The sequence below is a fragment of the Solanum dulcamara genome, chromosome 8, assembly GCF_947179165.1.
Source record: "Solanum dulcamara chromosome 8, daSolDulc1.2, whole genome shotgun sequence".
In the NCBI taxonomy this organism is placed as follows: Eukaryota; Viridiplantae; Streptophyta; class Magnoliopsida; order Solanales; family Solanaceae; genus Solanum; species Solanum dulcamara.
The window spans coordinates 64319474-64332734 of NC_077244.1; the positions used below are offsets into that span (position 1 = coordinate 64319474).

The following is a 13261-nucleotide window of genomic DNA, read 5'->3' on the forward strand; positions in this document are numbered from 1 at the left end:
GAAATTATAGTGCGCTAATACACCTACTAATACGGAAGAATAATGAGACTATGTACTAGCCTTCTACCCTAATATGGGTCCTCCACACCCTCCTATCTAAGGTCATGTCCTCGGTAAGCTGTAACTGTGCCATGTCCTGTCTAATCACCTCTCCCCAATATTTCTTCGGCCTACCCCTACCTTTTCTGAAACCATCCATGGCCAAACTCTCACACCTCCGCACTGGGGCATCTGTTCTCTCCTCTTCACATGCCCAAACCATCTTAATCGCATTTTCCGCATCTTGTCTTCCACCGAGGCCACTCCTACCTTGTACCGAATAGTCTCATTTCTAATTCTGTCGCTCCTAGTATGCCCACACATCCATCTTAACATTCTCATCTCGGCTACTTTCATCTTTTGAATATGAGACACCTTAACTGGCCAACACTCCGCCCCATATAACATAGTCGGTCTAACCACCACTTTGTAGAACTTGCCCTTAAGTTGTGGTGGCACCTTCTTGTCACACAGCACATCGAAAGCCAGCCTCCATTTCATCCACCCTACCTCAATATGATGTGTGACATCATCGTCAATCTCCCCGCTGCCTTGCATGATAGACCCAAAATACTTGAAACTACTTTTCTTTTGGATAGCCTAGTCACCAAGCCTAACTTCCGCGCCAACCTCTTGAGGTGTCTCACTGAACTTGCACTCTAAGTACTTTGTCTTGGTCCTACTCAGCTTAAACCCTTTAGACTCCAAAGTATGTCTCTAATCCTTCAGCTTAGCGTTAACTCCGCTACGAGTCTTATCGATAAGGACTATGTTGTCCGCAAAAAACATACACCATGGCACCTCACCTTGAGTTTGTCGCGTCAATCTATTCATCACCAAGTCAAATAAAAACAGACTAAGGGATGATCTTTGATGCAACCCCATCACAATTGGGAAGTGCTCTGAGTCCACTCCTACTGTCCTTACCCTGGTTTTGGCACCCTCATACATGTCCTTGATCACCCTAATGTACGTCACAGGTACACCTTTAGCCTCCAAACATCTCCATAGTATCTCTCGTGGAATTTTATCGTAAGCCTTTTCTAGATCGATGAATACCATATGCAAGTTCCTCTTTCTCTCCCGATACTGCTCCACCAGTCTCCTCATAAAATGGATGGATTCTGTAGTTGAGCGTTCCGGCATAAATCCGAACTGGTTCTCTGAAATAGACACACCTCTCCTAACCCTCATCTCCACCACTCTTTCCCACACTTTCATAGTATGACTTAGAAGCTTGATACCTCTATAGTTGTTGCAGTTTTAGATATCCCCCTTGTTTTTGTATAGAGGGATCATTACGCTCGACCTCCATTCTTCAGGCATCGTTGCTGTCTTAAAGATGACATTAAATAACCTAGTCAGCCACTCCAAACCTATCGAGCTCGCGCTCTTCCAAAATTCTTTAGAAATCTCGTCAGATCCGATCGCTCTTCTCCAGCACATCTACGCACAGCACCCTTAATCTCTTCGACCGAAATACTCCTGCAACACCCAATTATCATTATCATGATCATGACCAACACTAATGTAATGATTCCTTTATGTGGTGGAACGTCATTTTAGTTATTCTAAACATGAAAATAAAATTGTTCTTGACATCAGACATATAGTATTATGCGTTAGTGGAGCTTACTTTTCTTCTCCTCCTCTATTTTTTTCCTTCTTAATTAAAAAAATTACTTTTTAAATGTTATATTGATTGAGCTTATCTAAAACGAGTTTTAAATTCATTTCTTAAATGTTCATTACAATGAAATATAACTTGTGGTGTGTTTGGTACAAAGATTATTTTTCAATTTCTTATATGTTTGATCGGTCAAGATTTTATAAAGCATTTTCTCTAGAAAATACATTTTTTAAAAATGAGAAAACTAACTTCAAGTAATTAGAAAAACAAATTTCCTAAATGATATTTCACTTCTCTCCATCCCACACCCAACGCTATAGCCCCCCAATTCCACACCCCCACCCTCACCCCTCCCAACGTTTGCCTACGAAGGCGAATCTATCAAAATATTGTGCAATTTCACGAGAAGTAATAATTTTTGCACAAATCCTACACGTATATATCTTTATTTAAGAATAGATTAAATATCTATAAAATAATTTTCATTGTGAACCCTATTATTGTATATTATCTTGAGATTATTAGTCGAGCATGTTCACATGGCTTGCCTAGTGTGTTTTAATCCCATATGTGATTTGCAGGCTATTACGCAGTGGGAGATTTATCCATTGCGTCCAAAGTACTCATCACAGAGTGGTCATCCGAAAGGCAAAGACTGTAGCAAAGATTGTAGTAGCCGTGAGTTATCCTGGAGTTTCGGGGAAAAAAAAACTTTGCGATTAATATAGAAAATTCATAAATTTTAAATTTTGAATCCGCTTAAATTTAACCAGATTATATAAGGACAATGCTTTCTGTTTATTTATCTAACATTGAAAATTTTAATTAAATTTATTTTTCATGAAAAATATTCTTCTTCGTACCAAACACAGCCTTAGACGTCTCAATGAAATCATTAATATGTAACAACTAATATAAATCAAAAAGAAGCGTATGGGCGGTGGGACGGCGCCAATCATTTGCCGGAGTCTACTCAAAATAGGCCCCATGGTCGGCAAGACCTAACACAATAGTACTATTTTTTTTTTCGCAAGTCTACTATGGATATATAAAGAGAGTTTATGTGAAACTATGAGAACCATCAAGTTTTAAGCAAAACCCAATTGGCAAGGGACCTAAAATTTAACTTCTTTAATTTAAGTACATTCTTTAGTGAGAGCCAAATTAAAAAAGATGGTGAAGATTGCCTTTGGTAGCATTGGTGACTCTTTTAGTGTTGGGTCATTGAAGGCCTACCTAGCTGAGTTTATTGCCACTCTACTCTTTGTATTTGCTGGTGTTGGATCTGCTATAGCTTATAGTAAGTCACACTTACTCTATTGTTTACTTTTCCTAACGTTATACACGATTATATACATATTATAGGTAACTTATATACCTGTTGGCTATTTTTTGTTTAAGCAATTGAGGTGAATACCTATATTTTAGATTAATTTTGCATGAATGTATCATACATATGTTCACTATTTTTAGGTTAGTCGATTGGAGATCAAAAGTAGCTTTAGCACTACATATTAAAGTAAAAACTAATTGCACTAAGATTCCATTATACATGGGCCGACTATATTGGAGTTTGTATTACACATAATTTTTATCTTGCATTTATGTAAAAAGTTATTTTCACGACTTGAATATGAATATGTGATATATTGATTACATGGAGACGATTTTTGCCAAAATATATAGTAGTAATGTAATTTTAATTTTCCTTTTGCAGATAAGTTGACTTCAGATGCAGCTCTTGATCCAGCTGGTCTAGTAGCAGTAGCTGTGGCTCATGCATTTGCATTGTTTGTTGGGGTTGCCATGGCAGCCAATATCTCAGGTGGACATTTGAATCCAGCTGTCACTTTGGGATTGGCTGTTGGTGGAAATATCACCATCTTGACTGGCTTATTCTACTGGATTGCCCAATTACTTGGCTCCACAGTTGCTTGCCTCCTCCTTAAATTTGTCACTAATGGTTTGGTATGTTGTTTCATTATTAACATTACTATTAAGTTAAATCCTAGTGTTAGTCTAATTAGGGGTTGCGCAATGGCGTTGGACTAAGCTTATAAACTGATCAAATTAAATTATAAATTTTTTTTTTAGCTTATCTATGCATTTGGTAACCATCAAAAATGCTTATAAGTCAAATCAATCAAAGGTCATAAGTTGGTCACTCTAAACTTATAATTTTACAGTTTAGAAACATTTATAATTTTCGAAATACTTTCTACCATATCTACTTTTAATCGGCTAACCCAAACAGACTCTATGTTGGGATTTTGGCAGGCTGTTCCAACTCACGGAGTTGCTGCTGGGCTCAGTGGAATTGAGGGAGTAGTTATGGAGATAGTCATCACCTTTGCACTTGTCTACACTGTTTATGCCACAGCAGCAGATCCCAAAAAGGGCTCACTTGGAACCATTGCACCCATGGCAATTGGGTTCATTGTTGGTGCCAACATTTTGGCAGCTGGCCCATTCAGTGGTGGATCAATGAACCCAGCACGATCATTTGGACCAGCTGTCGTTGCTGGAGACTTTTCCCAGAACTGGATTTACTGGGTCGGCCCACTCATTGGCGGAGGATTGGCTGGTTTTATTTATGGAGATGTCTTTATTGGATCCCACACCCCACTTCCAACCTCTGACGACTATGCTTAGAAGAAGAAAGAAAAACTCTTCAACAATGTTTTCTGTGTGTGTTTTCAAAATGCAATGTTGATTTTACTTTAAGCTTTGTATATTATGCTATGCAAGAAGTTTGTTTCCAATGAAATATCAGGTTTGGTTCATTTTGAGGACTGAAGGTACTTAAAATTAAAATAGAGTGATTTAAATGAATAGCTTGAGGTTGCTGGTTTTGAACTTTTGACCTTATTTATCTCATGGGGTGAAGCTTACCATTGGTTGGAAAAAAAATGAAGCGTTAACCTAAATAGTCATCCATCCAACAACTAGAGTCAATTCTTCAGTTTTGTTTAATAGTGTATGTTGTACATATTAGTTGTATAATCATATACTAGAGTCACCACAGCAATTTACAAACTTTTCCGGATACCCTCATTTCCTCTTCAGTTATACTTAAAATACAACAGTCTTGTCTTTGGCATAATATGGTAAAACACGTAGTTCACAATATGATTTAATTGCTTTTACTAGACACTGTTTCTCAAGATCCTCAGACTTCTGAATAAAGCTTTGCAAGTTATCTCTGTGGGAAACTCTTTCAACCTGAAAGTAGAAAGGTTTCCTTTATATTGAAATTCTAAAATGATGGTAAACATAAATCAGATGATACATGGATCTTTCCTTAGGGGGCGATACGCTAAGATGGAAAGGGAACACAAGTAGATAGATTTGAATGTATTGACTTATAAATATTTCCTTTACTTCATATTCCTTCAAACCAACCAATCCCTTTGGTCTGCCTTATATGCAACAGGACAATTGCTGGATTCAAATTCAAGTTATGAGAATGAAACAGACAGAGTGACAAGAAAATAAAGAGAACGTAACAACAGGGAATAGAGCAAGGCTTTAAGGGATCTACGACTACGAATTGATGGCTATGAAGATGGAGATCTTGGAGGAGGAACTCATGGAAATCCTACTAAACTCTACAACTTATTCCATACCATGAAAGAACAAGCTGGAGTGGGACACGACTTAAAATGTCTTCATGATTGTGGACACAATTCAAAATATCTCCGTCATTGTGGACACAATTCAGAGGTTAACATGGAAGAAGAGGCTGGAGTGGGACACGTTCCCAAGGTGTTTTAAGTCATTCTATTTATAGGGGATTGTTGGGAATTGGTCTAAAGAGGTTGCATATCAAACAAGCATGTCTTGATAATGCCACGAAGTAATTATGCATAAATTATGATTTTGTTGGCATATCTTTGGCTTCATGAAGCAGTGTGGAACCAAAAGAAAGAGAAAAGCTAGTTAGGACTACCATCCTAGAATGATAAGCTGTTAAAGACTGAAAATGCAGGTCGAATCCTAAAACTAATTTGAAGTTCTAGTCCCATAAGAATAATTACCATTTGCTCGATGATTGGGCCTGCATCGAGTACTTCACTAACAAAGTGACTTGTTGCACCGATCAACTTAACACCAGACTCAAAAGCCTATCAAGAAGTGAAAGAAATAAATGCTTCAAGTTTGTAAGCCATCAACATAAAATTCCACAGAGACGAGTGAAAAATGACATATAAAGAAACGGGTCTGGAAATTGAACCTGCTTAGATGGACTCCCACCCTTGAATGATGGCAAAAGGCCATGATGAATATTAATAATATCTTTCCCATAACTTTTTAAGAACTCTGCAGAGAATACCTGTAGAAACAAGTGCAACTTTAAATTAAAAACGCAACTTAAAAAATGACGTGTAAGATTTGTTAGGAGTTTTATAATGCTGAAGATCAAAATAAATCCTGTAAACTGTTGGCAAAACATGGACTAAAACAAAAATACATATGGCCAAAATAATAGAAATCAAATGAGAAAAAATGACACTAAGAATTTTACGTGGAAACTCTTTAAAATAAGAAAAAAATCATGGGCCAAGAGGAACAACTGATATCACTATAGTAAGGAATTTTACAATGGGTGGTCACGAGTACAATACTCAAAGTGACCACAACATACTCAAAAGGAATAACACTCTTTTGATTTTACACCTTACTAAAAATATCGCTCACATTATTTTTCTTCACAGATTATTTCGTATATAGTCTAGGAAAACCTCACAACTCTCTAAATATTTTCTTTCTCTGTGAATCGGTATAAGTTACAAAGGAATTGGACTTCTTAATTTATATGAATAAAAAGTTTCTTCGGTGTATGAAAGTTGGCACCGGCCAACTTTCATACAAACTTGCACCAAACCTTGCCCACCTTTTTTTGAGTCAATCATAAAGGAGAAATTTGCAATTCAAAAGGTGCCCATTGACTTAGAAAGAATGGGTCTGGAGCCCACAAATCTCCCCCTCCAGTCCTATGCACTAGAAGGAGATGGAGGTGTCTTTCGTCTTATCATAGAGAGCTCATGACAACAAATTCTTTGCACAATTCAAACTTGTCCTTTGTTATCACTTTAGTCAGCATATCTGCTCAACCTGCATAGATTTGTCTTCTATCTTTTCTTGAATCCAGTGATATCTCACATCTATATCTTTCGTCCTTGCATGGTCCATGGAGTTTTTGCTCAAGTCTATTGCACTTTGACTGTCACAAGTAATATCTCACCTTAGATACAGTTTCATTATCCATACTCAAGATTTCAAAGTCACCAGAAGTATAAGAAGAGAAAAAATCCTTTCTTGATGTCACATGAGATGTAGCACCGGTATCCACAACTCAGCTTAACTCATCACAAGAAATATTTATCATATCTGCATCAAGGACGGTAACAAGATCTTTTGTGGTGACAGTGGCTACGCAATTTTCATTGTCATCTTCTTTATTTTTCTCTCTATCTTTGTTCTTCCTCTTCAATTTTCGACAGAACTTTTTTATGTGTCCTTTCATGCCACAATGATAGCACTTAATATCCTTAAGTCTGCCTCTGAATTTGCTTCTGTTATGTTCTATATTTTGAGAACCACGATTTTTGTTTCTCCCCCCTAGAGCCAGTAACCAGGACATCTGACGAAGAATAATCTTGAAATTTTCTTCTCATCTCTTCGTTCAAGACACTACTCTTGGTGGAATCCATAGAGATCACACCATTCGGAGCAGAATTTGACAATGAAGTTCTAAATGTTTCCCAAAAGTCTGGTAGGGAACCAAGTAAAAGCAAGTCTTGAATTTTTTCATCAAATTTGATGCCTGTAGCAAATAATTGGTTCATGATCCCCTGAAAATTATTCAGATGATCTGTAATCGGAGAACCATCATGAGACTTTAAACTTATCATCTGTTTTACTTAGTCTTTCGAGCATACAAACTTTCAAGATGCTCCCATAAGGTACGAGTATGTGTCTCTCCAGAAATATGGTTCAACACATTATCGTCAATCCATTGCCTAATAAATTCACAAACTTGTCTGTACAACAGATTCCACTCTTCATGTGTTTTATTATTGTAAAGACTGGTCGATAAAAATTCTTGACATAAAGCAGATCTTTCATTTTTTCCTTCCAAATAGCATAATTAACACTATTCAAAGTAACTATTCTACTTGTGTTGACTTCATCGTTTTCTCCAAAAATATATAACTACTGCAAACCAAAGTGAATCTTTTTTAAAGTTTAGATCGAGCTGCAACCACAGAGCATACACAGATAAAACCTTGCTCTGATACCAGTTTTTGATTTGTGGGGTCTAGCCCCATTCTTTCTAAGTCAATAAATGTTGCAGCCCAGCTTTTGCAACAATTTGCAATTGCAAATTGCAAATTTTCTTCTTTCTGATTGACCCAAGAAAAGGTACACAAAGTTTGGTGCAAGTTTGTTGAAAGTTGGCATCGGCCAACTTTCATACACGGAAGAAACTTTTCATCCCTATAAATTAAGAAGTTCAGTTTATTTGTAACTTACACCAATTCATCGAGAAAGAAAATGTTTAGAGAGTTATGAGATTTTCATATACTATATAAGAAAATAATATGTGAATAAAAGAAAGAGAGTGTGAACGATAGTTTTAATAGGGTGTAAAATCAAAAGAGTGCTATTCCTTTAAAGTGTGTTGTGGTCACTTTAAGTATTGTACTCGTGACTATCCAGTTTAAAATTCCTTACTATGGTGATATCAGTTGCTCCTCTTGGCTCGTAGTTTTTCCCTTATATGAAAGGATTTCCACGTAAAAAAAATGGTGTCATTTTTTCTCATTTTATTTCATTATTTGACCATATATATATTTTTGTGTTATTTCACGTTTTCCCAACATAAATAACCAGTTTAAATCATTCAATTTGAACCATCTAATACAAACAAGACAAAACAAGTTATGTGAGAAATAACTACCATTGGCGACCAGCAGAATAGTTGTTATAATCAAGAGAATTTTGATTACCTGCATGTATCTTGCAAGTACCAAAAAATCAGTGTCATGAACTAATTCCAATATCTCTACTTCTCTTTTCTTCCCCATAGTTGTTGGCAAATAATAGTATGGAATTCCATGCCTCTCAAGTAACCGAATCACATGAGTGTCTGGACCTCGATCATGGTTGCTGTGAAACAATCAAAATCATTTTACATGATAACTAATTCTTTTAATAGAAAATAAATAGTATAATGAAGAAATTGCTTTTGCTTAACCTTATTACAGAGGTAATGTCAACAGGAAGCCTACCATTCTGCCACCTGTGCAACAAATCTACAAGACAGTGGTCCTGCACCAAGTTGATGGCAGTTTTTAAATTAAAACATTAAAAAAGGTTTATATATTTCAACACAGTTCACATAATCAGCTGTTGACCAGTCTTGGAATCAGAACCTGCTTCGAAACAAGAACTGCAATCTTATATTTGGGATCTATTTCGGGAACCCGGACAATAGACTTCAATGCATTGAACATCTTTGATAGCTTAAAGAAGTCCTCATCCATTTTTCCTCGGGGCCATATAGCTGGGTCAAAAGTAAACTCACTGTGATTGAAGCAACAATTAGTTTGTATTCTTCTTATGACTTACCGGGAGAAGGAAAACACAAAAGTAAAAGAGCCTTGGACATTGATGACTAATCACAGAATAAAAGATTAATATTCAAAGTATCTGACAAAGTGAAGCTGCTAATTCTAAATCATATACCACATAGTACACCTTACAAAGGCACATAATCACCATTTGTTCATTACATCTTGCAAAATGAACACTTTGCCTCTTTAACCACAACAGGAAAAGAAAAATACAGCTCATTTCGATATGCTTCATAAGATTGTAAATGCCACATAGTTAGCAAGATATTAGGTTCTTCCTATATAAACCGATCAAATTCAAAAGACAACTGCTCAATCTTCACTATCGAGTGTTTTAGTGACGACTTGTAAGTAGGAGATACAGAGTAACAGGGTACATAATCAAGAAAGCATGGAGTTAAGCATTTTCATAGAGGCCTGAAAGAACCCCTAACAACACCCATTAGTTAATCTTGGACTGAATATTCCTGGTCAGTGTGTAATTGCAATAGTTTAGGCTTTTTGGCTCTTCAAAGGTGTGCACATATACCCATTGAGGATGAACAGGTTATTTGTATTCCCTGCCAATGCTGAATCAATCACTACATATGGTGCTTAAATATACCAACAGAAAAAAGGAAGAGGATGTATATACTTAGCTGAAGCAATATTATCAAAATTAAGTAAGAGAATAGGGACCTTACAGAAGGTATATATTTTTTGAAGGAAGCACATAGATGGTTAATGGAAATGCAAGGTGCTAACAGTATGTGCCTAACCGTACTGTTTGTGATGATTTATGATGGTGTTGTCAGGCAAAAAAATTTAACAGTCATAAAATGTAGAAGGTTTATACTTCTCAAATTTTTCATTTGAAACTTAACGAGATATGAAATTTGATATTGGTTGAGACAACGGTGAAACTCCAAAACCAAAGGAAAATGTTTCGAACTAGCTTAAAGGTGAACAGATGGGAGAGTACACCAATCATTTGAAAAAAATTGGTGAAAAAGATTATATTTTGTTTCCTTAGACATATGAAACTATCACTTGGGGAACTTGGTAGAAGAAGCCAAGCACAGTACAGTTGTCCTGTGGTTTTAGAGGTTTTTGTTGGAGGGTCAGAGTATGGAGAAGAAACGCTGGCTTTCTCAGACAGAAGCAAAGATATTCTGTTTAGTTAAAGAAGTCAAGAACACTGACAATTTCTTAAGGTTCAATTATTCAAATAGATATGTCCTCTATATATGTCTTTCTATAAGTTAAGTACTCTATGTATTTAGACACATGGTTGTGAAATTTGTGCACGATCACAAACTTTAAAAAGTTTCATCCAGTAACACTTCTTTATACATGTTCACACTGCTTTTCCGGTGCTTCAATTGTTTATGAACTTTTAAGAAGATTGCAGGAGCAAGTTATACTGTGACATCTTAGTAATTGGAAGCTTTTTGTGCTGATGTCTGACTTTTGAGACTGCACAGACTATACACAGAAGAACAAACATGTAAAGGAGTTCATACATCTAAGATACTACTTTCCAGATATCATATGAAAACTCAACTTCTGAAAATAAATCAAAACTTTAAAACTCCTTCACTGAAAATGATATGCCTGTTTTGGTGCAATTTTGCACACCAGCCATCCAAAGAAGATTAAACGTGTCCCTAGAAGGATCCATAATCGAAATTGTACAATATATATATTCTTCATTCAACTAAAACAACATCTACGGGTACTCAAAAGTAAAAACATAGATGCAACCAAGAATGTTGCTCAAAATTTGTAATCATTTGACTAACCAGATAAATATAACTTGTTTTTGAATTGTCTCCCACTCTCCAAGAACATGGAGTTTATTCATTCTTAAAATTACTCTCTACCAACAGAAACCTCAAGCTCTAAGATTACATAATATGTCGAAAGAAAGGTCGTTGACATCCTTATCTGCTACAGGTACCTCTATTACGTCTTATGCTACTATGAACTCACCAAATGTTGATTCACCAGTATGTATCAGTGTTATAACAATTTCGTCTTATTGATACAACAATCACATTTAGAAGTCACTTCAGAATATTCAATGCTTTCTTGTCATTGCTTTTGACGAGCATACTTAATAGAACTCATCATGATCAATCACAATTGAAAAATTATTTTTTTTATAGAAGAGGAACGAAGTAATAAGGTAAAAGCATGTCCAAGCATGCCGCTATGCAACTGACAAAGGAATAAACTCTTCAATTTTTTTCCTTAATCAGAATCCAGTTAGGATGAATAAATGATAGGAGGTGGATAGTTACGCTATACACTATCAAAATGATTATGAGTTCAAGTTCTATATGTTTACGGTGTAAAGCATACTTACACAATAAGTTCACTTATACTACTAAGGTAATTACAAGTAAATATGTATAATAAATGTTAATTAGTAACTTCGTACAAATGTTAACTACTGTTAAATTACGCTCATCATGTAAAAGATCTTTATACTAACAATATATATAACTTGAGTCCATTTTTGTAGTACTCCGACTACTACAAGGGCAGGGAAGGGTGAAGATATATGTAAGGCAGCAGTGGTGGATGTTGCTAACAAACTACATATTCAACTGAAAACATTATTTTTAACACGGAGCTTACATATACATGTAAAAATCACCATATTTCAATACATAATACAACCCCCTCCTCCTTTCACACTATAAGTTTAAAAGATATTTAACATATCCTCAAGACCACAAGATTCAATAGTGTTATTACTCTCTTAAACTCAGTATCAAATTAAAATAGAACAAACAAATTGAACGGAGTAACGAGAATGAGAATTGTGGTAAAATCATAAAGTAAGAAAAAAAATACCTTCTTGAGTAAAAGACATTGTTGTCTTCTGGAACAAAAACATCAGCATTAAGAATATTTCCTCCCCTTGATGCCATACAATCAGATAGCTTTGCAACAATTCCTACTTCATCCTATTCACAAAAACCAATTCAATTCCCGTCTAAGTCGCCCATCCCATAGATCATTATTACCCATGTTTATGTATTGCTGTGAAGACTTACTGGGCAATGAAAGACATGAATCCCATGTACCACGGAATTTGAGGACAATTTTACACATTTAAGTGACCTTTTCGAAAATTTACAAACTTGTGAACCAAAATTTGGAGATACCAATCTCCAGAGGAGGTTCATGTCCTATCCTCCTTTTTACAAGTTGGGTTCAATTTTTCTCTTTCCAAAATATCTTGCTATATCACTCAATTTTATAGTCTCATCTTATTCTTTTTTTAATTCTATTATATTTATAGTCTTATCCGTTTCAGACATTTGCCCAACTTACAATTTCCACCATAGCCACAATCTCAAAATCAGGGGTTCACACGTAGGTTTGAATTGGTTATTGATCAAAATTAAAATTAAATTAAATTAATTAAAATATATATTCATTGGTTTAATTGTTATTGGTTTTGGTTTTGGTTTGATTTGGTTCGATTATTCTATTATTAACTATACACAAAAATAAAAGAAACGATTTCTTCAAAGTGAAAAAAAGACAATAATTCATTCAAAAAAAAATAAAAAGTCTTTGTGCCATTTTTGATCTTATAATTCTTATATCAGAACTTTAATTATGTTTAACTTTCTGCTTATATTGTTAGTTAATTCAATGTAATAAACAACATAAACTTACTGAATAATGCATAAATTAATGATATGATTGTACAAATAAAAGATATATCATACCTTATTATTTTGAATTAGTGTGTTGTATTTTTTGCATAAAAAGTGTTCATGAAAAATAATATTATATATATATAATTACAAAAAAATATGTATATAATTTATCGGTTCGGTTCGGTTATTTCTTCGATTTTTTTGAACAAAATCAAAACCAAACCAAATATTATCGGTTTTTAAGAATGTAAAATCAAACCAAATAAAAAATCAATTTATTTGATTGATTTGAT

The 13261-nt window shown here is 35.0% G+C and overlaps 2 protein-coding genes across 2 annotated transcripts; one reads left to right on the forward strand and one right to left on the reverse strand.

The window, feature by feature from the left end:
- Window positions 1-2737: 2737 nt before the first annotated feature.
- LOC129899012 (probable aquaporin TIP-type RB7-5A) lies at window positions 2738-4458 on the forward strand. The gene is made up of 3 exons (XM_055973757.1): window positions 2738-2969; window positions 3387-3637; window positions 3947-4458. The coding sequence occupies exons 1-3, from the start codon at window positions 2843-2845 to the stop codon at window positions 4319-4321; spliced, it is 753 nt and encodes a 250-aa protein (XP_055829732.1). The 5' UTR covers window positions 2738-2842; the 3' UTR covers window positions 4322-4458.
- Window positions 4459-4606: 148 nt separating this feature from the next.
- On the reverse strand, window positions 4607-12549 carry LOC129899011 (formyltetrahydrofolate deformylase 1, mitochondrial-like). The gene is made up of 8 exons (XM_055973756.1): window positions 12354-12549; window positions 12151-12263; window positions 9109-9259; window positions 8931-9004; window positions 8683-8842; window positions 5904-6002; window positions 5707-5793; window positions 4607-4891 (listed from the first exon to the last, which is right to left on the reverse strand). The coding sequence occupies exons 1-8, from the start codon at window positions 12483-12485 to the stop codon at window positions 4742-4744; spliced, it is 966 nt and encodes a 321-aa protein (XP_055829731.1). The 5' UTR covers window positions 12486-12549; the 3' UTR covers window positions 4607-4741.
- Between the last annotated feature and the right edge of the window lie 712 nt (window positions 12550-13261).